The sequence below is a fragment of the Labeo rohita genome, chromosome 14, assembly GCF_022985175.1.
Source record: "Labeo rohita strain BAU-BD-2019 chromosome 14, IGBB_LRoh.1.0, whole genome shotgun sequence".
Taxonomy (NCBI): Eukaryota; Metazoa; Chordata; class Actinopteri; order Cypriniformes; family Cyprinidae; genus Labeo; species Labeo rohita.
Window position 1 is genome coordinate 33,379,999 of NC_066882.1, and position 25,980 is coordinate 33,405,978.

The 25,980-nt window shown below is 38.4% G+C and overlaps 2 protein-coding genes across 3 annotated transcripts; one reads left to right on the plus strand and one right to left on the minus strand.

Moving 5' to 3' along the window:
* Nucleotides 1-243: 243 nt before the first annotated feature.
* commd5 (COMM domain containing 5) lies at nucleotides 244-16,659 on the plus strand. Its single transcript, XM_051127068.1, has 7 exons — nucleotides 244-795; nucleotides 3,936-4,090; nucleotides 4,676-4,704; nucleotides 4,855-4,905; nucleotides 4,998-5,093; nucleotides 11,940-12,015; nucleotides 16,328-16,659. The coding sequence occupies exons 1-7, from the start codon at nucleotides 642-644 to the stop codon at nucleotides 16,427-16,429; spliced, it is 663 nt and encodes a 220-aa protein (XP_050983025.1). The 5' UTR covers nucleotides 244-641; the 3' UTR covers nucleotides 16,430-16,659.
* An 823-nt stretch (nucleotides 16,660-17,482) lies between these two features.
* gpr174 (G protein-coupled receptor 174) lies at nucleotides 17,483-24,936 on the minus strand. Of its 2 annotated transcripts, XM_051127067.1 has the most exons (3): nucleotides 24,627-24,936; nucleotides 21,433-21,524; nucleotides 17,483-19,216 (listed from the first exon to the last, which is right to left on the minus strand). In XM_051127067.1, exon 3 carries the CDS (start codon nucleotides 18,965-18,967, stop codon nucleotides 17,921-17,923), a length of 1,047 nt encoding a protein of 348 aa, XP_050983024.1. In that variant the 5' UTR covers nucleotides 18,968-19,216; nucleotides 21,433-21,524; nucleotides 24,627-24,936; the 3' UTR covers nucleotides 17,483-17,920. The 2 variants fall into 2 exon arrangements, with proteins under 2 accessions (XP_050983024.1, XP_050983023.1); XM_051127066.1 differs by lacking the exon at nucleotides 21,433-21,524 and having other exon boundaries at nucleotides 24,627-24,935.
* Between the last annotated feature and the right edge of the window lie 1,044 nt (nucleotides 24,937-25,980).

Below are 25,980 nucleotides of genomic sequence, written 5' to 3' on the forward strand. Positions count from 1 at the left end.
AAACAGATAGGATTCTGATTAATCATGCACTAAAAAAAATAATACTATAAATGATTAAGTTCCTCCGAATCAGTGTAAGTTACTATCACTCAAACAGCGCTATAAAGCTGTTAGCCAGAGCACTGCTTATGCTAGTAGAGTGTTTGTTTATGTTTCCAACAACAGTTGAAACTCTAACGTCAAGTGTTTGCAGAACAAAGAAGAGTTTACAGCCCGTGCTCTTCAGTGACAAACCCTGCAAAACTTCAGCATCACCGAAACCGCTGCAAATCGCAGCATAACCGCACAATAACATTCACATACATCAGCCGTGAGACGGAGTCAGTCAGTCACACAGCAGGAGGCGCTAAGAAGAAGAAGAAGAAGAATTGAGAAAGCAGGATTCTTAAGCAAGAATTACAAGCAGTAGGGAGCCAGGAATTCACTCAGTGACGGTCCAAATTCGTGAAAACAAATAAATGTAGTCATGAGATGTATTGAGAATAGCGGGTTATATAAGAGGATGTAGGAGTATTTAGCTCATTGTATTCACACTCCATCACAGCAGGTGGCGGTGTGCGCCTTTAGCTGGTTCGCAGCCCGTCATAAAATCAAAAGAAGAAGAGGAAGAAGAAGAAGGATTGTTGCCGGATGATGGTCATATGATGATGATGATGATGATGATGATGTCTGGTGCTCAGGTGAAGATGACTGACTCTGTGAGTTTGTTTGGAGGAAGAGTTCCTGCTGAAGTGGAGCAGCTGTCGAAACATCTGAAGAATCTGGACAGAGACACATTCACACACATGCTGAGCGGTGAGCGATAAATAAATGATCACAGATTCATGATCACTAATCAAACATCTTCACCACACACACACACACACACGTCTGGTTTATTATCTTTGTGGGGACTCTCCATAGGTGCAATGGTTTTTATACTGTCCACACTGTATTTTCTATCCCCTTACCCTAACCCTACCCCTAAACCTAACCCTTACAGAAAACTTTCTGCATTTTTACTTTCTCAAAAAATCTCATTCTGTATGATTTATAAGCTTTCGTACCCATGGGGACCTCAAGCCGGTCCCCACAATGTCAAAAATTTCAGGTTTTACTATCCTTGTGGGGACATTTGGTCCCCACAATGTAGCAAAAACAAGTACACACACACACACACACACTCACACACTCGCTGAGTTTCTGTCAGCTCATGTAAACACCGCGAATCACAGGCTTGTCAGTCCCACACCAATAATTTACTTTAGAAGTACCTGTAGAAAAAATATAAAATATGGGGTCTTGACAGCAATATCATTTTGATAAATTCTATGAAATATTGCGGAATATAAGATCAGACTGATATATGTTGTTTTCGTAATATCTACAAAAAATAGATGTTTAAGATGTGTTTTTTTTTTTTTCATTACTAATTACATAGTTTGCTTATTATTATTATTATTATTATTGTTATTATTATTATTGAAACCATGGTAATGCAGCATAGTTTTGCCAGAAGGAAAATGTGCTTTTCACTGCTCCCATAATCGGTGATTGCAGACAAAAATATATGATGTATTGATCACCGGTGGAGCAATTTTGCATGTTGTGGGAATTAAATGATAAAAGTCTTTGTTGTAAGTGTATGAGGTGGCGAGCAGTGTTGGGGAAAGTTACTTTTAAAAGTAATGCATTACAATTTTGTGTTACTCCCAGAAAAAAGTAACTACGTTACTTAGTTACTTTTTATGGAAAGTAATGTGTTACGTTACTTTTGCGTTACTTTTAAAATCTGGGCAGGGTTTGCTTCTTTGTTTTTAATATAAAACAATTCTAATGTAAAAGCCCTTTTACACCAAAAGTGAAATGAATTCACCTCAGGCTGAAAGAAAAGTACACACATATATATATATATATATATATATACACACACACACACACAGTACTGTGCAAAAGTTTTAGGCCACTAGTATTTTCACCAGCTAAAAAATGGTTTAAAGTTATTTCTGTCTTTTGCTGTAGTTTGTCAGTAGGAAACATCAGTTTACATTTCCAAACATTCTGTTTGCCATTAATTGTAATAATCCAGTGAGATTTTTGTTTTCACAAGGAGTCTGACAACAGCCAGTGCTCCACACTGATCTGATCTCACCATCATTCAGTCTGTCTCTGGAATGACATGAAGAAACAGAAAAACTGAGACAGACTAAATCCAGAGCAACTGTGGCAATGTCTCCAAGATGCTTCAGGAGACCTACCTGCAAAGCGACCTGAAAAAATTTGCGCAAGTGCACACAGGACAAAAGCTGCTGTAAACGCAAAGAAGGATCGCACCAAATGTTGATTTCATTTAGTTAATAGAAGGTAATTGATAAAGAAAATCTATTTATGACAGCATCCTCATTTTACAGCATTTTTACACAAGTGCCTAAAACCTTTAACAGTGGTTCAGGTAGGTTTCTTGAAGCATCCTTGAGACTTTGTCACAGTTCTTCTGAATTGAGTCTGTCTGACTTTGTTCTGTTTCTTCATGTCATTCCAGACAGACTGAATGATCAGATCTCTGTGTGGAGCACTGGCTGTTGTCAGACTCCTTGTGCAAACAAAAATCTCACTGGATTATTACAATTAATGGCAAACAGAATGTTTGGAAATGTAAACTGATGTTTCCTACTGACAAACTACAGCAAAAGATAGAAATAACTTTAAACCATTTTCTTAGCTGGTGAAAATACTAGTGGCCTAAAACTTTTGCACAGTACTGTATTTTTATTTTTATTTTTTTACCTTTTTCATGCTTTTTTACAGACAGGACAGTAGAAATTGACAGGAATGTATGGGGTGGAGAGTTGGGAACGAGATTGGCAAAGGACCATGAGTTGGGACTCGAACTTGAGTCGCCAGATGTGCAGTTGCACTATATGTCAGTGCGCTAACCGCTAGGCTATCAGCACTGACAGAAAAGTACATTTATGCAGGAGATCACTCTTCAGCTAAAAAAAAAAAAAAATGAAGCACAAATGTTAGTTTATCTAAAGTAAATGTTTCATATTAGTATGGTTGAATTGCATCATCGAAGGTCAGCAGCAAAAGACACTGGTTAATAAAATGGGATTAAATACATAAAGGATATTTGTTTTATTTAATATACTTAATTATTGCAGGTTTGCGTCATATTCTGAGTTTGCATTTCACTGTTTTTATTCATTTTGAGGAATACTCAATCTGTTTTTTGTGAGTGAGATGAATTAATGCATGTTCACATCATGTTTACTCACAATTTCCTCACAGGAGACTTGTCAGTCAGTAAATGGGGAAAAAAGTAATATTACCTAACTCATGTTACTTGTAGTGTGTTACCCCCAACACTGGGGGCGAGCAGGTTTTACACTCTGCGTTGTTACAAATCACTTAAACAGGGCTTGTACTTTTACTTCCGTTTATTTTGATAAAGAATTTCTTGTTTAATGAAAATACTTTGGTTAATGTTCATTTTCATGAAAAAAGAGTTTTCTCATAGCTTCATAAAATTACAGTTGAACCACTGATGTCACATGGACTATTTTAACAACGTCCTCACTACATTTCTGTGCCTTGAGGGTCAGAGAGCATTGGGATTTCATCAGAAATATTTGAACTTGTGTTCCAAAGATGAACAAAGGTTATATGGGTTTGGAACATCATGAGGGTGAGTAATTAACGACAGAATTTTCATTTGTGGGTGAACTAACCCTTTATTTCAATAACTGCACTTGCAGTATATCACTAATATTTATTATAATTTTTCTCTGTCCTGTTTTTTTTTTCCCTCATATTTTTACTCCCATTTTAAGTCCCTAACCCTATCAAAACATTGATGTGGGATCCAGCGGGGCCGTCCAGCCCTGACTGCTAAAATTCCTCTCTGCTCTATATTTGTCTCCACTTTACTCCGGTTTATTTCTAATCTGTCGCAGCTGTGGCGAAGGCCGTCGACGGTCAGGACTGCTGTGAGTCGCTGAGAGTGATTTCAGAGAGCGGTTTGATCTCAGAAGAAAGCTTTAACCATGCGATGGCTGGACTGTACGCTCTTCTCAAAGAAGCTCTGTGTTTGCCGTCTCTAAGACAAGAGGTTAGCTTATATCATTCTCACATCAGACCACTGACTCCGTGTGTGTTCTGTCTTTGCCTTTTCTGTGTTGAACTACTTGAACGTTCGTCTTCATTGACTCTCATCTGATGGTTGAGAGGAAAATCAAATCAAATGCACCTTTTACACCTTGGGCCCTGTCAGACCCTACATGTCACCTGAACATTATTTCTTTATTACTAACTTCTGTAGAGCATGCACACTCATCACCGATGCAAATCTCAGATGCGTACAAGACTGTTGAATAAATGCATCAGTGCATTTCAAGAATCCCTTCTCTGACTGGAATCCAATCCGTGCTTTGCCGCTTCAGTTCAGCTAAATCTGAATTGTAGTAAGGCTTCACCACACAATAAATTATTGCCCCTGGTGGGCCTTTTGCTTTTGTGATCAGGCTTTCAAAATGTATATAAAAATTTAGATTTATGCATTGGTTATTGGCTTAGTGTACTAACATTTAAAAGCTGTTAAAAACAGTCATTTAATACTTCTCTTGTGATAACCGTCACGCCATGTGTGAAGCCAAATGCATTTCCTCAAAATGAATCTGAATTCTCTTTGTTTCAGGTTTTTAATGAGGATCTCAGAGCACTTCGGTAGGGGGTGTCTTATAAACTAAAATTATAATTATTTTTCTGAAAGAGTAATCATTTTAAAATTAATAGTCACTTTTTTTCATATTGATGCAGATTTTTGTTCATAGTGATTTGTGTGCAGCTGTATTAATGGATGCTGTTTATTACCAGGGTTTCTGAAGAATTCATTGCAGACGTGTCCAGCGTTGTGTTTGGAAACAGGTATGATTTGAGCACACACATCTGCGTCTCATCTCTCACAATGACTGTATTATCCTCTATATCAGCTCTGTCATTTCTGAATGCTCTTCCAGGCAAAGCTCCATGAATGTTGGTGACACACATCGAGGGCCGACTCTGGCAAAGATCGAGGAGTTTAAGTGGAGAGTTGATGTTGCCATTTCAACAAGGTACACTAGTAATAATCATTTTATGTAGACATATGCAGAACTTGGATGTCGCCAAATGAAGATCTTCAGTCTACAATAAACATACATAGACGTTTAATGTAAGGAGTAGGTTGTTGTGCACGGATACTCTTCTCTAATCGATTTGTTTTATACATACAGTAGAGGCGCACGGTTCGGTTTGCATCACAGTTTTAGAGTTACCGTTTCGGTACGGTCTTATACAGTAAATAAATGATCAAAATCTTAAAACAAATGGGAAAGCCAATGTCAAATGCCGCTGCATCTGAATGGATGCTCGCTCTCTAGCAGCTTAATTGGGTTCACACAATCATACTTGTTTGGTAACATACAAAAATGGTGAGAAACTATTTAGAGTAGGGGCTGACCGATTATCGGCACCATTATGAAGCATTTTTATGATTATCAGTATTTTTATGATTATTCGGTCATTTTCCAAACCGATTCTCAGATAAAAACGCACTATTTGGCTCTGATGCAGCCTGTCGGAACTCACCGCTCTGTGGCCGAGAGCAGTCTCCGCCCACAAATCTGATTCGTTGGGAGCCTCGAGTCCGACCAATCAATGTGGAAGGCTGAAGACACCGAGGGGGGGACACTAGCACTTTTGGTGCGCACCCAGGTTCGACAGATCATTGACGTCAGAGTTTGGTTCGTTTGGATGATGAGAACGCTGTCTTCCGCCCTCGGGTGTGCACTCGCGAACCGTACCCGAGTCCGTTAGAAAAGGGTGGTCTGGGGTTCGGTTCACGTGAACTCCGGCTACTGATGTGAACGCAATCGTTCCAAATCGCGGAAGTGAACCGCTATCGATAACGAATTATTTGATAGAAATGTGTGTTTGTGTGCGTTTCGCTTTCCTGACGAGTTTCTGTTCGCCTTCAGCGTTCTTTAGAGCATTTGCAGCACATTCGTAAGACAAGTGTCGTTATGTACTGAAGCTTTGTAAACAAAACGGTTCAAAAACTTAAAGTCCAGAGAGCAATGTTATGCATTTTGCCGCCTTCTCCTGCGCCACCGTTACTAAGCGACAGGGTGAACAGCTGCTGGATTGATGACGCAAACGAACCGCGGTTCAGACCCAAATAAAATAATATGAACCTGGAGCTGTTTCATTCATCACGCATCAGTTGTTTGTTAAAGTTAAGGCAGCAGTGGACGTTGCTGAAGTTGCAATAAATCACAATCCGCTGATGATACACTGAAGTTGCAAAACCCCTTAATATCATCTACGATTTACACGAGACTCGCAGAATCCAGTCATTAACAGAATTTACTGTGTAACGCGGAATGTCGCCGAATTTGTCAAAGTTTGGATGAGTTGATCAAAAGTGGGTCAGTACACTTGACTAGTATCTGTAAATATTAAGTTGCAAAAATACTATGTAAATGTCTGGTTCTCGAATCTGATTGGCTAATTAGAGTGTGATGTTAAAGTCCAACAGAACTTCAACAGCCGTTTCACCGTTTGTAATTGTATCACTCCGCTTGCGATATCCACTATAATTTTACAAATGTTTTACAAATACTACTGTTTTTGTGTCACGGAATGTAGTGTTAAGAGGTTTTCAGGCGTTGAAAGTTCAAATATGCAGTTTGTTCATAAAGATAGCATCTATAAGTTTGCTTCTACGTTTTCGGACACGTGAGCTCCAGGGTGTCAGCGACCGTCCTGCGCTTATGAAGACGCAGAGAGAAGCCTCAGCTGGGCCGGATCTTCTGGAATGTACCGCTGGCTCTAATGTCTCTATAGTGGTTAAACATTTTTTAGTTTTATTAATCTGTTATTTGTTCCAGAGAAGATCTCATGTAACATAAGTAAATGCAATACTGTATATCAGAACGCCTTTACCAGGGTTGCCGCGGGTCCTTAAAAAGTCTTAAAAAGTCTTAAATTTAGTTTATCAAATTTAAGGTCATAAAAAGTCTTAAATTGTGCAAGAAAGTCTTAATTATGATTAAGAGGTCTTAAATTTTAGGCACGGGAAGACCAGAATTGCCATACAGTTTAGTGTCATGATTAAACTTCAAAAGGCTGTGATTTCGTTACATAAACATGCAAGTACTGCTCACTGCAGAGCCGAATGGCCTCCAGCTCCCCCTCTCTGGAGGTCCAGCTCCACCTCTGTGTGAACTAATGGGTGGAGTTAGGGTTAGGACAGGGTAAGGGGTAGGGTTAGGGTGTGGTTAGGTGTCTATCTCCACCCATTACCTCCAGCGAGGGGGAGCTGGAGCTCCAGCTCCTCCCATCTGGCTCTGCAGCGAGCACCCTCTCTAAACATGAGCGCTGCGCGTTCAATGTCCGGTGCTGCTTTGTGTACTGCGGTTACCGGGGAAACACATGTCTGCAGTTCCGAATGCGCCATCTGCTGGCAGAGATTGCATGTGCTTTTTCAATATGCCTGTTGTTTTGAGTAGAGTATTCTTACAATACAGGAGGATGTAGTTTCAGGACCGCATTTCACCCTGTAATTTTTTTTTTAAAATTATTTATTTATTTATTTTATTTTATTTATTTGTCGTATGTATGCATTAACAGCTCATACTATTTATAGCAGTTGCTATTCAATATCTGTATATTATTTTTAAGAAAATACTAAATGCAGTTGTTTAATTATATACACTTAATTATTGTCCTAACCAGCTCCTAATCCTAAACTTACCCCTGGGTAACCCTCTTGAAATATTTAGTCTAATTTATTTCAGTATATTCTAGATTTCTGTTCATTAGCTGCTGCGCTTCATGTCTGACGTGTGACCCACTTAACAAAGTGAAGTAAACGGTAAAACAATTGCCATACAAATTAGTGTGTTTATTAGTATTTCAATAAATTTAAAATAATTTGAATACAAATACTAATTTACAACATCCAGCAGCACAATGAACTGTTTTTTACAGTTAAATGGGCTAAATGGAGATTTCTGACACCCCTTTGAACACTCAAGTTTATGTGAGCTTTTACATTAAAAATAAGATGGCAAGATAAAAAAAATTAGTAGTTTCAATGGATCTAGTCTTTGCGTCTGTTTGATATTTCTTTGTTGGAATATAATTGCTAGATGGCACTGTCCCAAAAAATAGGGTCCTATAAATGTGGTCCTAGAACTGCAGGAACATAGTATTGAGGTTGTTTTTGTTCAGACCAAAGCGAAAAGCGACCCACGTTTTTACCCTGTAAACATGCAGAGCTGTAAATGTGAACTGGTGGATCATTAAGAAGATAATTCATCATAAAAATCTAAACACAGACATGTATTTGTATGTTTTTTTTTTAATTAATATAATCATTTATTAATGATAATTGTTTCAATTAATATAAGTAAAGTTTTGACTCTTCTTAAAAATTGATACTTTAAAGAAATGTGAAATGTATCACTTTATACAACTTTTTGTTTTTGTGAAAAATCTGAACTGTAAATCAGTTTTCACAGTAGTTTAGTCATTTTACAGTTTAATATTTAACCATAGACATTGCCTTACCCTGCTCATATGGTATTAATTTTATTTGTGCAGGTCTTAAAAAAGGTCTTAAAAAGTCTTAAATTTGAGCTTAAAAATCCTGCAGCAACCCTGTTTACTTTTGAATTGCCTAGCCGCTGTGATGGTGATTTTAGTTACATTATTCAGCTTCTATGAGTGAGTCAGCAGAAAAGAAGGGACTTTTATACTTAAGGTTTTAAGCGGAAGTTATTTTTAGCTTCAACAACAGCTTGACGCAGCGAACCCTTTACAGACGAAACAATATTAAGGTTACCACAATCATAACGCTTTCCTCGTGAATATGAATAATGACTGCTCTATCAGATCCAGGTACGTTAATCACACTCGCTCAGTCCATCTCTCTCTCTCTCATAATACTCATACATGATACAGTGAGGTTTTAATGCAGTAGTACAATGAGCTTTCAGTGAAGCAACTCAACATTCCTTCGTTACTAGTTCTAAAGTGACGTTTTGTAATTAGTAACGGAGGCTTGAGCTCAACTGTTCAACGTTGATTTGAATCTGTGGCAGAAGGAAGTAGTTCTGCACAAAAGAGGGCTTTTAAAGACACTTAGTTATTTTGTTTATTTACACACCGCCGAACTGTTGTATAAATGCAATATCACACGAGTATGGCTGTATATCGGCACGCTGTGATTACCTACCGTACAGTGCGTGTGCCTATGGCCAAATCACAGCTGTGCCGATATACAGCCGTATCTCAAGTCTACTCGTGTGATATTGCTCTCGTGAATCCTGCATGTTCTGTCGCGGCTCGCTCACGTCAAAAACGATACGCTACCACTGATCTATAATAGAGAACTGGATAGCTCATGACGTCATAGAAGTGAAGCCACTGCGCCGCCATATTGCTGTTCCCTAGTATTCGCAAACATTCTATTGAATGAATGGGAAATAATACGACTTTAATGAGAAAACATCACCTAACAAGTCAGCGTTTTCATATCTGACGTCTCACTGTACATTCTCACAGCGCAAACGTCCTAAGCATGTAAACGGTTATTGTTTAATGTCGGGAATTCCCTCTGCTTATTAAAAATATACATTACAGTAGCGAACATCATGAACATGATAAACATCGGACGTTCACCATGTTTACAAATGACAAAATGCTCATTCTGAAAACTGAAAAAATTTGTGCTGTTTTGTTATAGTATTTTTATTCGTAACGTTACAGGCTAAATGCATGTTTCAACAATGATTTCGTTAACAACATTCTGAAGCAGGTAATGATTTAAACGTTTAATTCAGCCTACATAACATTCGTGTTGAGATAAATGTTAATAATAAACGTTAATAATGCAAAAATGTTAAATATAACATTTTAAAATGATTTAAATAACTAAAAAGATAAAATGAAAATTAAACTTTAAAAATGAAACTAAAACTGTCAGCAGATGGCGTTAAGTCACTGATTTTATCACTGAATCATTTTTTCAGGAATGAAGCGACTCTCTTCAGGAATGGGTAATGGAATCAATGACTCAGATTCGTTTAAAAACGCCCGTTCATTCATAAACGGAACAGCTGTGTTCGAATAGAGATGCAGCTTAGTAGTGACTTAATTTGTTTCAGACTATTTTCGTTGACGAAATTGAGCAAAATCAGGTAGTGTTATATTCAGATAAATGTAATTTAAGGCACTTAATATAATAGAATTTGCGCGATCTTTAAGAGTTTTAAATAGATGTTGCTCACTTAGGGACATTAAAATATGCACATCATAACTTGGAGGAATAACGCTGACTAATTTCATTTGGTACGGATTTAAAGACATCAAGCTTTATTTCCAAGATTTGAATTTCAATACAGCATAGAGCAATACAACAGGCTAGTATTGTATTTTTTATTATATGTTCGAATCAATTTTAGATACTAATTCCAGATATATGTTCATGTTTACTATTTCCTGCGTAATTCCTTATGTTAAGAAATATATTTTGTGTTAAGATCAGAACTGTGTCGGCAAATGCGCAGCTGACACACCCACCTGAACGATTTCAAAACATCGCTTATCCTGCTCGAAAAGACGATAAATACTGTAGATAAGATTTTAAGTAAAAATTAATTTACATACACATATCATAAAAACGAGTCCTGTGTGACTGATACGCTTAAAATCGGGTGATTTCAGGTCAGTGGTTTAGCTGTGCGTCAATGGCACTCTCTGTCGGTAGGGAATAGTAAGATGGCGGATCGAACACTTCCGGTGGCTTCACTGCCTCATGGCAGTTTAGAACGCAATGAGCGATCCAGTCATTATATATAGATCAGTGTACGCTACGCTCTTTACCGTTTACACCACTAGAAATACTATTTAGCGTGAGGTAATGTCAACAGCCCCTGCCGACAAACCGGCCTGTTTGCACTTTGTGTAAAAAGACACTCCGTTAATCAAGAGGCACCAAACCACAGAGAATGGCCTTAGACTCCAGTCATTTTATTTTCTGGGGAAGAACCCACCCACATTAATTTTGCTTTCGACGTCCATGCTCCAACACGTTACCTATGCCAAAGCATGTGCTGGTTTTAACCGTGTGTGAGAACTTTTTTATTCAGTTAACTCTTTTGATAAGATTTTTAACAGTTACAGTAATCCAAATAAGTTTTTAGCAAAAATAAATAGTAAAAACCTGATATAATTTAGCCGTACATTTTTCACGCCATGAAAACTGCCACAGAAGCTGGCTTGGTGTCAAACACAGACGAACGAAAAACTCCCGCCGCTTCCCTCTCATCCACCGTCCAGAAATGAGCAGCTGTGAGCGCTAAAGCCGCCTAATTCTCACTCTTCTTACAAGACGTCTGAAGACTTTCAGGCTGTGTTTCCTGACAGCTGCCAGATTTGCATGCGGTGAACACAAGTTTATGAATATATACTTTTGTACTGGCTGCTTATTTTAGGAAACTGACTTTGTCTAACGCTTCAAAGCAAAGATTATGTCATGTTATTTGATGAAGGCCTAAATCCCTATTTGCAGGCAGCTATTTTAACGATGTCTGCAGCGCATGGCGCAGGTGCACTAGAGCGTGTTCGAATCCACTTCTGCTAGTTTAACAACAAAAAAAAACGGTCGCGTAGTTCCGTAAGGGTTGTCCCTGTTCTCTTCGTGAATCACGGGTGTGTTTTGAGTGTAACGTGCAATAAACCGATCAGCGTCGCATCTCCAGTTCCCTTTAAATACCGGTTGCGCTTTCATCATTATTTGTATTTGATTAGTTGGGCAGCGCTTGTGTCTGTTAGTGTGTGTTTAATGTGAGGAGAAGCACATGAGCATTATATGATTCATCATAATTTATGTTTTTTTTGTTTTTTTTTTTTAGCTCGCTGTCTCGAGCTTTGCAGCCCTCCATTCTCATGCAGATAAAACTGTCTGATGGCCATTTGCATCAATTTGAGGTAATCTTTCTTATTGTTTCATAGTATGTAGTCGTCACTAAAATGTGTAGTAGACATTTAACTCTGTTAATTTACCTGATATTTACAAATGTATCAAAAACAGGAGCCTACAAAATCAGCAGTGGAGTTAATTAATTAAAAACAGCTGCTCATACTATATCCCACACTTGCTTTGCAGAAAAAATTAGTTGCCCAAAACACACAGTGTGTCTTTATTCTCATTCTTGTCCAGGTGGTATTTTCATCCATTAAACACAGGTCTGAGATCTCCAAAACTAGTTCATCTGACTTGTGTCTTCGAGTGTATTCGATTGCTTTGAAAACACCCCATCATATTCCTGATAATCTCCCTAATTCACATCTGATTCTTATCAATTCCTAGTCTAGATTCCAGTAAGATTAAAAATAAATAAATAAAAATCCAATAAAAATAGTAATATTTAAATAACATGAGCAAAAAGCAGCAGCCTACAGAACGCTTAGGGATACAAGCGGAGCTTTTGCCTATGCTTTAAACCAAAACTACCGCAGCAAAAACAAGTAGACTATACATTTTAAACATTAAATTGTTAAAGACAAGTAAACAGTCAGTAATAACACAGGAACAAACAAATCTGTTTGCGATTGCATAAATAAATACAACTGAACAAATTTCAGGTGCAGAAATTGAAATCAAAAGTTCAAAACTTCTATAGTTTTCTTTTCATTAATAAAATATAGATTAATCCTGGTTAAAGTTGGATATTCAGTCAAACTCAGTGAATGATCTTTGTTTTTTGTTTAACATTAATGGCAGGCATAACTTTATTTTGTCTGCTGTGTGTTTAAGACCGAACGCACACGGATCTAAAAATACTGTTAAGGCCTTTCACACCGAGCGTGAACCGAGCGATCGCCTTCTGCTAACTCACGTCTGCACGCTAGGTGGCGTCGGCCAACAGTGCATTTTTCTCTGGATTTAACATCGTCCGCTGCTCAATATACAGCATTAACAGCATTTCATTAAAGTTTGGTTCTATGCCGGAAACAAAAAAACTATCTATAATGCCTTCAAGAAAACATCTGAAAATATAAACAGAAGTGCAGTCAGCATCACGCCATCACTTGCTTAAAACCCACTTTAAACCATCATCAAGTGCTTGTAATCACTTCTGATTGAGATCTGTAGTTGATTTTGATTCTATAATAGGCGCTCGCTGTATGTTTAATGAAGCCACACTGCTCATTGTCATAAACATCCTTTATTGTTATAAAAATACCGTGAGCTACATTCACAACACATACAGAAAATATATCATATATGTAATATAACAATCACGTCTTCATATTTCATGTAGAACAGTAGGAAAATGTTTCACTCAATTTTTTTTTTGAGATCTACAGAGAGAACGCGCTCTGACTCGTAAAACACCCGCGCACGTGGAGGAAAACAGACTGTGCTCCCCTCCAGATCACAATTCAGTGGAGAATTAATAGAAATTCTATTAAAAACATGAGAATAACCATCTGTTCTGCGATACAATGACAACAGGAACACATCCTGGTCTTTCTCAGAATACTCTTCTTCTGTGTTTGTTTACACTTTTTTTTGTTTTTTTTGTTTTTGTTTTTGTTTTTGTTTTGTTTTTTGCTATTGTGGTGCGCGAATGTCCATAGGATCCTGTTGTTTTCTTCCAGCGTGTGATCGCGTCCGATATTCGTTTCGCTTCTCTGTACTCAGTGTGGAAAGGCCTTTACACTGCATTTTCTTTCAAAGCGTTTTACGTTTTAGACAAAAACGTGGCTGTGTTTAAGATGATATGGCCTACTGGCAATTTTTGTGCATATTGGTTGGTAAATGTGAAACCGAAATCAGTTTCGGGCCAGAACAACGGTTCTAGAATGACGCAGGCCGAGAACCCGCCGCGGGACCGCCGTTCCCTGTGCTCACGCTTTAGATGTGTGCTGCACGCGAACAGTGTGCAAGTTCTTTCCCTTTCCTGCGCTTGAATTGTTTAAAATCACATTAAAATGCAAACACAGGAATCGATAAACTACGGAGCCCCTTAAGGGACATGGTGGTGAAAAAAAAATCAGAGTGAGTGAAAAAAAAAAATTCAGGGTGGGAGGAAAAATATTTTTCCGATTTTTATTTTTATTTATTTATTTTTTTTTTTGCGTTCCCTCGAGAAACTTTGCGCTCCCTCGCAAAACTTTTGCGTTCTCATGTAAAGATTTTTGCGTTCTCTCGCAAAACCGGTTGAGTTCGGATAAACACTTCCTGTTTACTCAGCTCAGTATGTTCACAACGGAGCGGTTCATAAGAGTTTTATACTGAACTTGAACTCAAGTGGCCTATTATAGAAATACAGTCATTTAATTGCTTATAGTTTAAGGCACGATTTTGGAACATTCTAAAACGCTTAATGTGGATTAATGTACTAAAACAGTGACAGCGGAGGCCCAATTCGGTATTAATTAATGCTATTCATAGTAATAAAAATTTTAGCATTACTCTCAATAAAGCAGTCATAAATGCAACTTGCTAATGTCTTTTCTCCCCACAGAAAACCTTTAGGATACAGAAAACGCTTAAGGGAAGCTAATGGACGAATTAAAACGGTGTTTGTAGTTACAGTGGTTTAAGTATAGTTACCGTGGTTAATTTGTTTGCTCCTTGTTTAAAAATAAATAAATAAATACGTTTTTGAAAGGAAAAATAAAACAAATAATTCACGTAGCCTATTAGTCCCATTTTATTCAGAAATAATACTACCAGCAGGCCTACAGCGTGTTGTAATACCAACATTATAAACACACATAGCCCAGCACTCCACAGCAAATCCTTTACATTTAACCGTATTCAGAACAGACCAAAAACCAAAAAACTATAACTTATTCATTTTTAATGAATAAATATAATATAATGCAGTATGTAATAATAGGTATAAGATTATTTAGCTATAAATAAACCAAAAGAAATAATTTAAAGCGAAACTGAAAGTATGGGCTCACGTATCGCTCTCCTTCAGCACAAATCCAAATGTTTCCATATTCGCAATGTATTTGCAGCTAAACCATTAAATTAACCGGGCTTTGTACGAGTCCGTGATTAAAAACCCATTCATAACTACAACCATTTGCTTAGTTATTGAATGAATGAATGAATGACGCCACATCTGCTCATTAAGACAGTGACACGCCGCCACCTACTGGCGATTTAGTTTGAATCTACAAGTATCTCTTCGTTTTTCCATTATTTATTGCTTTATTTATTATATTAATATACTTAATGAAATGTTAAGAATATGATATGCGTGGTATACAGTTGATAAAGCTAGAAAAACTTCTAACCTCTCTAAAGGTAAAAAAAAATGCACATGTAAATCAATTTAGGAGGGCAAATATTGTAACGGAAAAGGTGACTGCAGTGGGGTACTCAGACGAATGTTAAATGCTGTAGGGGTACGCCACTGTAGAACGTTTGAGAACCACTGGCTTAATGGATTACTTCATTAATTGCCTGTTTTTAATAAAATACAAAATGTTGGCTTTTTATATCACTGTCTTCTTATATTAAGCCAAGCTAAGCGCGGTTTTCTATGAGCTTATATTCATATAATATATTTTTAATAATTCCATATTTGGTCTTTTTTTTTTAATCAACGTCTTCATAAAGCCGCGTTTTCTTTATGGGAGGAAAAGGCTTAACATGCAATTTAGAGCTTTCTCTTCATATTCGGGGCTTACCTGCTTTCCTACATTTACAATTTATTAACAAACTGTATACCGAATTTGGCCTTTTATACTCTATTAGCCCGTTAAGTTTCCTTTCTATGGGGGATACGCTTAATGTGCGATTTAGAGGGTTACGTTTATATACTGAGCTATTCTGGTATATAAGGTGTGCACTGAATTTGGTCCTACAGTGTTTTACATTTTAGAATGTCCCAAAATCGTGCCTTGATGTATTTATATAATAGCCTACTTGAGTCCAAGTTCAAAATCAAACTCTATGAATCGCTCAATTGCGAACGTGCAAGCTAGGAACCACTACAAGCTGTAAAGTTAACAGGAAGTGTTTGTCCGAACGCAAATGGTTTTGCGAGAGAACGCAAAAGTTTTGCGAGGGAACGCAAAAAAATCTGAAAAATATTTTCCCTCCCACCCTGAATTTTTTTTCCACTCACTCTGATTTTTCTCACCACCATGTCCCTTAAGGGGCTCCGTAATAAACAGAATCAAAATGCACGTGTCTTATCAAAAACCCAGTTTTGGAACCGGTTCTCGATACCCAACCCTAGTGAGAATTTTTATTTCTTCTCTTTTCTAGGTTCCAGTTGTCAAGTTCCAGGAACTTCGTTACAATGTTTCTCTAATTTTAAAGGAAATGAATGATGTAGAGAAGAGGAGTATACTCAAAATACAAGACTGATGGATCATATTTGCAAGACAAGATATCAGATTTTATTTGATGTACGCTTTTCTAATATGTGGTAAATTGTATTAATTGTACTGAATGAATTTTTATTAACCGTTTGTTTCAAGTGTTCTTTTGTACTTGGTCAGCCCAGCTTAATTTTGCAAAACTGTGTCTTGTTTGTCAGCACATTTTGTTCTACATTTTGTAAAAATAAATATGACTGTCGTCTTATGGTTTCTCAAGTTTTGCATCTGTTAAATGTGTGTACAGTTGGTACATATGCATGAACGGTTAAACCTTGCAGTCATGATATAATTTAGAGCTGCACTTTAGCTTTGTGGTAAATGTCAGTTTCACATAATTGCTCATCGTGTTTTCATGTCACGTCTGTAAAGTGAGATATAGCTGCGGCTGTTACATCGTGTGCAGGGCAGAAGGAAGCGTGTTAGTTCTGACAGCTTCTAGTCGTAGCTATTGAGCGGCAGTAGTAACACAAAGAACCATTTGAAAAGGAAACCGTATAACGAATCTCCATGTTAAAACAAAGAGGCTTGTTCAAAGAAGAGCTAACAAGTGAAAAGGGAAAGTGACCGTGTTGTGATGCAATTCCTGTTTAACTCCTGATGACAGCTCTGAGACGTCAACCAGTAAAACATATAGCAGTGGAAAAACGGTTTAATTTTTTGTAACATTCTTTTAGAACAATTGTATTCAATGAATGCTAACTGATAATCCTTAAACTGTCTCCTTTTATTAGTTTCTTAACAACAGAACACTTTATTGCATTAAATGTATCAAAAGTAATAGTGAAGACTTTGCTACAAACACACCCAAAACATAAAGCAAATATTTTTTTAAGCTTTGTTCATCAGAGTCCCAGAAAAATGTGTCACAGCTTCCACCACAGACTGTAAAAACATTCAATAAAATAAAGTAAAATAAATAGGATGGATGACACATCTCCATTCCTTCTATTATAGAAAAGTGAAGCCAAAACACTTCAGCATGGCCGCTGTCATCTTGCAACAATAACCCGAGTCTGTACGGTGGTGATCGTGAGGTGAATTTATTTTACTTTTTTTTTTTGTGTGTAATTTTTTTTTTTTTTTGGCTCGCATACCATTGGTTTACATGGAGGGGAGGGGTTCTGAGCTATACTGCAGTCAGCCACCAGATGGCGATCAAAATGTTTTGGCTTCACTTTTTAGATCGTGTGCAGCACACTTGGTTTTCACAAAAAAATTAGGAAGCACAGCTGTGGTAATCAGTAATATTTCTTGAGCAATGAGCAGCAAATCAGCATATTAGAATGATTTCTGAAGGGCCATGTGACAGTGAAGAAATGTTGCTGAAAATTCAGCTTTGATCACAGCAATTGATTTCATCTTAATATATATATTCAAGTAGAAATATAATAAGATTTCCCAGTATTTCTGTTTTGGGGTTAAATAAATGCCCCTTTGTCCAAGGGCAGAAGAGTTTATCGGTTGTGCACACAGAAAGCTAAAGACAAAGCCCCTGCGTCGTCTCTGTCTGCAATTCGTCTGTCTGGTTTCGACCACAGGCCGTGGTATTTGTAGATAAAGAAATTCTGTGCTGCAACTGCAAACTTTCTTGAAATTCTGGCCTGGACAGACGCCGCTTGAACTCGTCAGTAGTGAAGTAGTACATGACTGGGTCCAGACAGCAGTTCAGACTGGCTAGACACAAGGTGATGGGGTGAGCGTGGAGCACGGCGTTCTTGAAAGTGGAACTAACGTTGCAGTTTGATTTGGCCAAGAAGTCTAAAGGGAAAGTGACGTGATAGGGCACGAAACAAACCAGGAACACGCCGGCGCAAGTCAGCACCATCTTGAGGGCCTTGTGCTTTTCCCCGGTGTCCTGCAGCACGCAGGTCTTCTGACGCAGACTCGCCGCCGTCAGCCACGAGCAGGTGACCACTATAACTAGCGGCAGAAGAAAGCCCGTGAGCTCCGCGAACGTCACCAGGGACACTCCTAGCGCTCTGCTGAGTTGCATCATGGGCAACTCGGCGAAGCACAACTCCTTTGTTTCGGGGTGGGGTTTTCGTAGAAGAGGGAACGGAAGGCATCCCAGACACACGACGAACCACCCGACTAAACACAAGCCGCGCTCCTGACGTCTTTTCGCGCTCCCGCAGCGCAGCGGCTGGATGATGAGTTGACAGCGTCTCACGCTGATGCAAGCCAGGAAGTAGATGCTGGCGTACATATTGACGTATTTCAAATAAAAACAGAGCATGCAGGCGGCGTTACCGAAAGGCCACGAGTTGTTCAAATAGTAGTAGATGCGCAGAGGTAGTGATAGCACCTGCAGCAGATCGGCGATGGCCAGGTTGATCATGAATATTACAGCCTTCTTCGTCTCCTTTATGTAGGCGTAAAAAACCCAGAGCGCTAGGACATTACCAATCAGTCCGGGAACAAGAATCACAGTGTAGAAGACGGCATAGATCTGATGCTGATAGTTCTGTATCGGCGTCCCTTGGGGCTCAGTAGTGTTATTGCAAGACATGTGACTGGCGTTCATCTTCCTCTCATTTACCTCGAAGGCGAGACTCCTCCCGCTAACTCGACCGGGGTTCAGCTTGGCATAGCACCGTAGTTTTGGGATGGCACACGCTGTAAGACGCCTCTCAGCATTCAGGAAACACAAAAATAGCTCCTCAAAATCGGGTTATTTAAAAGATCCTGGAGAAACTCCAAGAAATTGTCTTCTGACATTGTTGCTTCCGCATGCGACGCACACACGGGAGTTGCAGTTTCGGTGTTTCCGGCTCTGAAAGACAGCAGAGATGCGCTGGTCAGACACAATCAAGCATTCTTACATACTAACAGAACAAGAAAAATGTGGGATGAAGTTAGTCTCAGTGAGGCTCGTTAGTCTCTGCACAGTTATCCGTAAACTTGACTGACGTCGCAAATGTATCGTACCGCACTCAAGCGAATGTCCTAAATCTGCAAAATTCTGCAAAGAGAGTTGTACAGATGTTTGTGAATTTAAATGTTTTCTTTTGTATGAGTGCATCATCATTTGTGGATCAGGTCACATGCATGTATTCATCAATGTCTTTTCTGAGACTTTCCAAACCTAGCTACGAATGAATAAGCCCCAGTGCTATGAATATGAATTCATCAATGTCAAGTCAAGTCTCCATTATTTGTATAGCGCTTGTTACAATGCAAATTGTGTCTGAGGCTGCGTTTACACTGCAAGTCTTAATCCACAGATCTGATCTTTTCACAATATCCCTTTTTACATTCACTTTAGACACGCCTCGTATCCGATGTCCGTGTTTACACTAATCTCCCGCATAAAATCTTTCCGCTGGCTTTCACGACCAGGAGCGCAACGACTGACCCTCGAATTCTGGATGGACTTTTGCTTATTCATATTTTCCAAAGTCAGCAAAAGTATACCCGACAGCAAATAATTAAACAAAGAAAGGGAAAGGGGCTTTTTAATGCTGCCATCACAAGGACGGCGTTAATGCTTTCTACATCGGTTTCTCCAGCGCGACTGGCTGCACGAGCTTTGATGACGGTTCACCATTTGCCAGACTCGCTCACTGTATTTCATCCCGTGCTTTTAATAGGGTTACAAGCTGTTTTCATGTTATGTCAATGCTATAGCGTACTGTGTCCTGTTTATCCAAATTGTCTCCCCTCCTTGCTGAACGCGTTCGAAAGTGAAAGTAAAATTGGAAATAATAGCGCGCATACAATAGCCAGGCAGGAGTGGTGAAACCAAGTCGACTCCTTTGACGAGAAGGAAACGGTACAACATTTTTTTGCATAAACAAGACTAGCTTTCTATGCGAGTGCTTTTCGCTTACTTCTGCTGAGGCGTGTCTCGCAAACGCAGCCTATAGTGTGAAATTATGACGTTCAACGCAATCCATCGTGGAACAATGAGGTAACTGACACGGAGAATCAGATATGTGTGTTTAGACGTAGGTCGGATGTCCAGATATCAGATATGTATCTGATTTAAAACCACATTTGGAAACGGCTCAGATCGGATGCAAAAAAAAAAAAAAAAGGCTCTCGTGCGGATTTTTGTGTTTACACGTGTGCATCATATTCCGATCTGTGTCAGATGTGGGCAAAAAATCTAATTTTTTTTTTTCTGCCAGTGTAAACACAGCCAAAGTAGCTTTACAGTATTAAACAGGGAAATAGTGTGTCTAAATAATGTGCCATTCTCCTCTCCCCTGACAAAATCAGCAGTTTAAATCTAGGCTGCAGCAGAGTCAGATTGTGCAGAGGACTCATCCGGTTCCTGTGGTCTCGTGCCGATGGCCGTCTAATGTGTGTATATCTACTTATCAATTTGAAAAATGTACAGGTGTACATTGCTATACTTAACTACTTGTGTCTGCAAATGTCAGAATTAAATTATTGTGAAGCATTTTGTACAAGCAGAGGCTTATTTGTGAATAAAAATGATCTGTTTTTATATAAGGTATCATGATTTGTGCATGCGCTAAGATGTGCATTTATGCTCCAGTGATGCGCCTGCTCCTATTTCTGTTTTGGGACTGAGGCTGATGATACACGGGCAACTTATTGAGCAATGTTGCCGTCAATGGGCAACCAGGTGAAAGGGGCAACACAGGGCCCATGGCTGATCTAAAGTATCCAGATAGAAATTTGTAACCCATTCTCAATGGGAAAGTGCCCAAGCAGCACTGCTCAAAAGAGTTTGTTTGTTTTCATTTTGGTGTAATTTTCAAATTAGAGATATGCATTTTCAAAACTCTTAGTGCAGAAATCCAAACTGATCACACTAGTAATGCTAATCAATCTTTTAAAACCTGACCCCATGCTTTCATTGCAGTTAAGTATATTTTCATACCACATAATCGTTGTGTAGGCCAGGGGTCCTGGAACGCGTTTGTATGTGTGGGGCAGAACTATCAAAATAGGGGTAAAACCCCTATGTTTTGGTGATTTCAAATATAAACACTGGCTACCAGAAATCACTTACCCTACCTTTAAAAGTGAAGTGAAGTGAAGTCAAAGTGATGTGATGTGTAGGCAAGTATGGTGTAGTATGGTCCGATTTTCTAACCATTAGGCCTCGACTGCCCATAGGCCCGTGAAAAACACAACAAAAGATGTGATGAAGTATGACATGTTATAAGGTCTCACTCCATCAGATGCGTCTCTGAACTGTTTAGTCTATCTTGTTCTCTTTCTTGCGCTGTGTTCAAAAAGAAACAAAACTATAGAAACAAATTTACCAAATGATTATGCATAGCTGATCAATAATATATCACCAGAAATATCAGGAGTGAAAATTCAGCACCGTATTCTTGAAGTCAGAAGATCAGTAAAGGACTTTAAACCAACTAAATATCAACAAAAATGTTGATTAATACTTTAAAAGTGATGACAATGATGATTATAATTAACAAAGAAACAAAAGCTAAAAGGGGTATTCAGTAAAATATTAGCTATAGTTCATTAAAGGAGAAGTCCACTTCCAGAACAACAATTTGCATATATTGTGGCTTCAAATGATCCCAAATGTGGTTGTAAACGATCCCAGCTGAGGAAGAAGGATCTTATCTAGTGAAACGATCAGTTATTTTTTTTGAAAAATAAAAATTTGTTTACTTTTTAAACACAAAAGCTGGTGTAGCACAGGCTCTGGGTTGCGCATCCATGATGCTACGAATTAGTGATGGGTCGTTGAACAATTCTTTCATTTTGAACGAATCTTTAATGTGACTCTGGAAGAACGAGTCGTCTCGGGGAGTGATTCGTTCAGTCGCGCATGCGCAACATCCTATTGGGTTCTGTACTGGAATTAGTTCACCTGTTTCGAGTCTTCGGGTTTTTTGACTCGATCCCGAAAACTTGTCACCATAAGAGGTGAGGTGAGTGAATCATAGACTAAAGACACAGGTAAACAATGAATGAATCTTTTCTGTTTCTTATAGCATTACAGTTTTGTCTTGTTTGTAGTGTGATCGACGTTTGTGTAAGCAGTAGATGTGTTAGGGAAGTAGCACATAACATTTTTACAAAATTATGTTTTGCTAAAATGAACGAAATGACTCAAAAAGATTTGTTCGTTTTGCTGAACGAGACTCAAAGGTCGTAATATTTGGTAATATTTCCAACAAATGCAGAAGATGAAGTGGGCTGAGAAGCTCCAAAGAATCTGCCAACTAGCACAATTGAAAACAACGCAACCTGTGTTGTTTCTTAAGACCTCCGTGTCTAGTTAAGGACAACACATTTTGTGTTATTCCTGCTCATTTTTGACACGCTGATGTGTTATTATAGTTATACAATTTGTGTCAATTATGTACACAAAATGACAAAACCTGTTCAAACACGTCCTTTCTGAGAGTGTAATTTAATTTAGCTTTTGGACAGGAGAACCGTCAGCCTGCTCCTGCCTCCATCCCTATTTCCTACCACTTGAACCCTCTTCCTTCTTCGTTAGGGCAGTTTGATAAAACTTTTGTTAATGAATGCTAACCGATAATAAGATGTACCGTTCCATCAGCCAGACTCCTGGACTGCTGCCGATTCACTGTCCGGAGAAGCTGATGCTTGTTGCCGAAAGTCAGAGCCAGTCTGCAAAAACTGCGTAGTATATGATGGCAGCAGATTCAGATTTTTTAGTTACAGACTCTGACTGCACCCGTTCGGAGGATTTCAAACATGTTTGATATTTTGATCTGGATTTAGAACACGTTGCTTTTATTTCTCACGAGTCTCCTAGCAACAAGGCGCAGTGACTTTGCTGTGATCAGAGTGACTCTGAAGTCTGCTAGTGTGCGATCCTCACTCGTTTAGTGTATGTTGGCCAGTTTTTCCTCTGTGTTGGTAAGGGTATGATGCCTAGCGTTTTAAAATATGTTGGCATCTTAAACGTTGTGTAGTGTATTCCTGCCTTTACATGTTACATGTGCAAACTTGAATACACCAGTGATATATATAAGAAAACATTTGAGTTCACCAACATGTCGCTGCACATTCATTTAAATTCATTTAAATTTCACAGACATGAGATAAAAGGAGTCTGCCTGTGAACAGATATGTTTGCAACATTTGTCCAGTTCGCGGATAAGATGCTCGCGTCTATTCATAATTGTAGTATCAGGAACTTTCTGAACGCAGAATTTGCATTTCTGACCGGATTATTGACAATGTGGTGTTTGTGTGTGTTTGGAGAGTAATGAGGAGCGAGCGTAGTTTTGCATATTGTTTTTCATATTTGTCCTCACCTCTCACACACTGGCTGTGACCCGTTCCCCCCCTTACAGCAGCTCCGTGTGCAGCTGCGTCACGATGCTGGTTTGTGGGCCACGTTCAGTACGATGAACATGCAACCCTTTTTTCCTTTGTGATTTCGGATACTGTGTGTCACTTTGTGGGTGTTGTGTACGATTCACGGTGAGACCATGTCATTTTTCTCTGTATGGGACTTTCCATATTCGTACGTGCACGCTCTATCATTCCACTCGACTGCATTTATTATTGGTTATTGATGTTACCTTTTCAGACTGTGTAAGTTGTAATCCTACAAACACACGTAACCAAATTATTCTGATCTATGCAATCTAGATACAACATTACAATTAAGTTAATCAGTAAAATAATAATAATAATAATAATGGTAAAAGGTTATATATAATATGAAAGGTATATCTAGAACTGCTGATTAGTACGACATGTATGATGAATATGCTTAAACATCCAAATATTGTCACCCGTTTGGCTAAATCAACTGAATCATTTGATTCAAATGAATCTTTCATTATTAGACACATTAACATGTGTGATCAGGGCTGTCTTTAGATTCACCTTTTTGAAATATGTATTGTCTCTCAAAAATGTTTTGTTCACATTCACAGAATCTGAATGAGTGAGTCTGTGTTACCTGAAGAGTATAAGTGTCACCAAAAAGAATCTTTCTGTCAGATGGCAAAACAAAGAGGAACATGTAGAGTTTAGCCTTATTGAGTTGTGAAAGCTTGTAAAAATGACGCCCCTGCATCTGTCAACACATCACACTCATAAACCGCTCTGCTCAGAAGAAAATGTAAGCATTATTTTAGTTACGGTTGAGGTTTAGGAATAGGTCAGTCTCCGCTAACAAGCTTTAATAGGTGATAATAATGGTCTGACCTGCGGCCAATCAAAAGAGTATAAAAAGAGTAGTCTACCTTGTAAACGAAGTAGTCGACTGTCCTCTCTGACAGGAACACACATCAACCTATCAACATGTGCTCTCAAGCCAAAGCAGATAAGGTTTCATCAGATAAACTCCCTGTTTCTGACCATCGACATCACTCCTCCCTCTCGCTTTGGGACCTTTGAAATAGTTCCGATTTATTTCTATTTTCTTAATGTATTTTTTAAAATTATTCTTCCTTTTGTATCAGGCGTTGTACTTTCTGTTTCTGTAAGCTCACACTGACTCATTTATTATGCGTGTAGTTTCCTGTGGGGGAGTGAACAGCTTTCTGCTGCTTTTTTAAATTCCTACTTCTGCTATTTGTCTCTCAGTGTTGCCTGATCTGTGCTTGTGACAAGGGAAAAAAAAAGCCCTCCTGAGAGATGTTGTGCTTGCGTAGGTGTTGTACTTACGTTTAATCTTTTAATACAGTGCACTTACTGTGTACATGCATATTTTTACATTGTACGTTCATGTAAAAACATCTGTAATTGCTTTCTGTAGTTACATTGACCCTGTTTCAGTGACCCTTGAACATCCATGGTTAATTACTTCAGTTTATATCGATTGGCTGAAAACAGAGCCAGTACATTGTAACATTAAACAGTGTTTTTATTAGGATATCTTTCTTTTCAGCCTGATTTCTGTTTCATTCTCAGCACATGATTGTTCAGGGATTGCTAACGAGATTTTCGTGTGAATGTCTTATTAGTATTCACTGACAAAAAAAAAAAAAAAAAAAAAACCCTTCTGTCACAGATGATGAAACTTTCATAACATCCTGTCTGCGAACTCTCATCACATATTCTGCAAACGTTTATTTTTGACGTCATTCAGTCTTGTCATATACTGTCAGAATTTCAACTCATTAATGCCATGTAACAGATTACTCCCAAATAAGTGGACAATAGATTTATGAGTAAATAGCTGACCTTTCAACTTTGTTAAACTCTCCTCAGCTGCTTTCTGATATTGCTCAGGTCATGTGGAGCTTAAATGCTTCACGTAGGTTTGCAAATCAAACTTATGTCTTAACAAAAGAGAGACTACGAGTATTCTTTCACAAACAATCTTTTGGTCATGTCTTTATGCCCTTTTTGAGCACACATGTGTAAGATTCATAACAGCGTTTGGTATCGTGGTCAATTTTTTTGAAGTAGATTGTAATGAAGTCATTACTGATGTACATGGATTGATGTTTCCTGAGCGAACAAAGGTTGTGTGAGCGTTTTCATTTTAGTGCAAATCAACATATCTATAATAGTTAAGATATTTTAGACATAAATTATAAAGCCACATTTTGAGTTGTTCATCTTACTTTCATTTTTACCAAAGTTCTTCCA

Bases quoted from the DNA above. Each gene is read 5' to 3' on its own strand.
- commd5 (XM_051127068.1), top strand. From the start codon at position 642: ATGATGATGATGATGATGATGATGATGTCTGGTGCTCAGGTGAAGATG. The intron at 4,705-4,854 runs GTAGGGGGTGTC...GTTTATTACCAG, and splicing joins GAGGATCTCAGAGCACTTCG to GGTTTCTGAAGAATTCATTG. The intron at 5,094-11,939 runs GTACACTAGTAA...TTTTTTTTTTAG, and splicing joins GATGTTGCCATTTCAACAAG to CTCGCTGTCTCGAGCTTTGC.
- gpr174 (XM_051127067.1), bottom strand. From the start codon at position 18,967: ATGAACGCCAGTCACATGTCTTGCAATAACACTACTGAGCCCCAAGGG.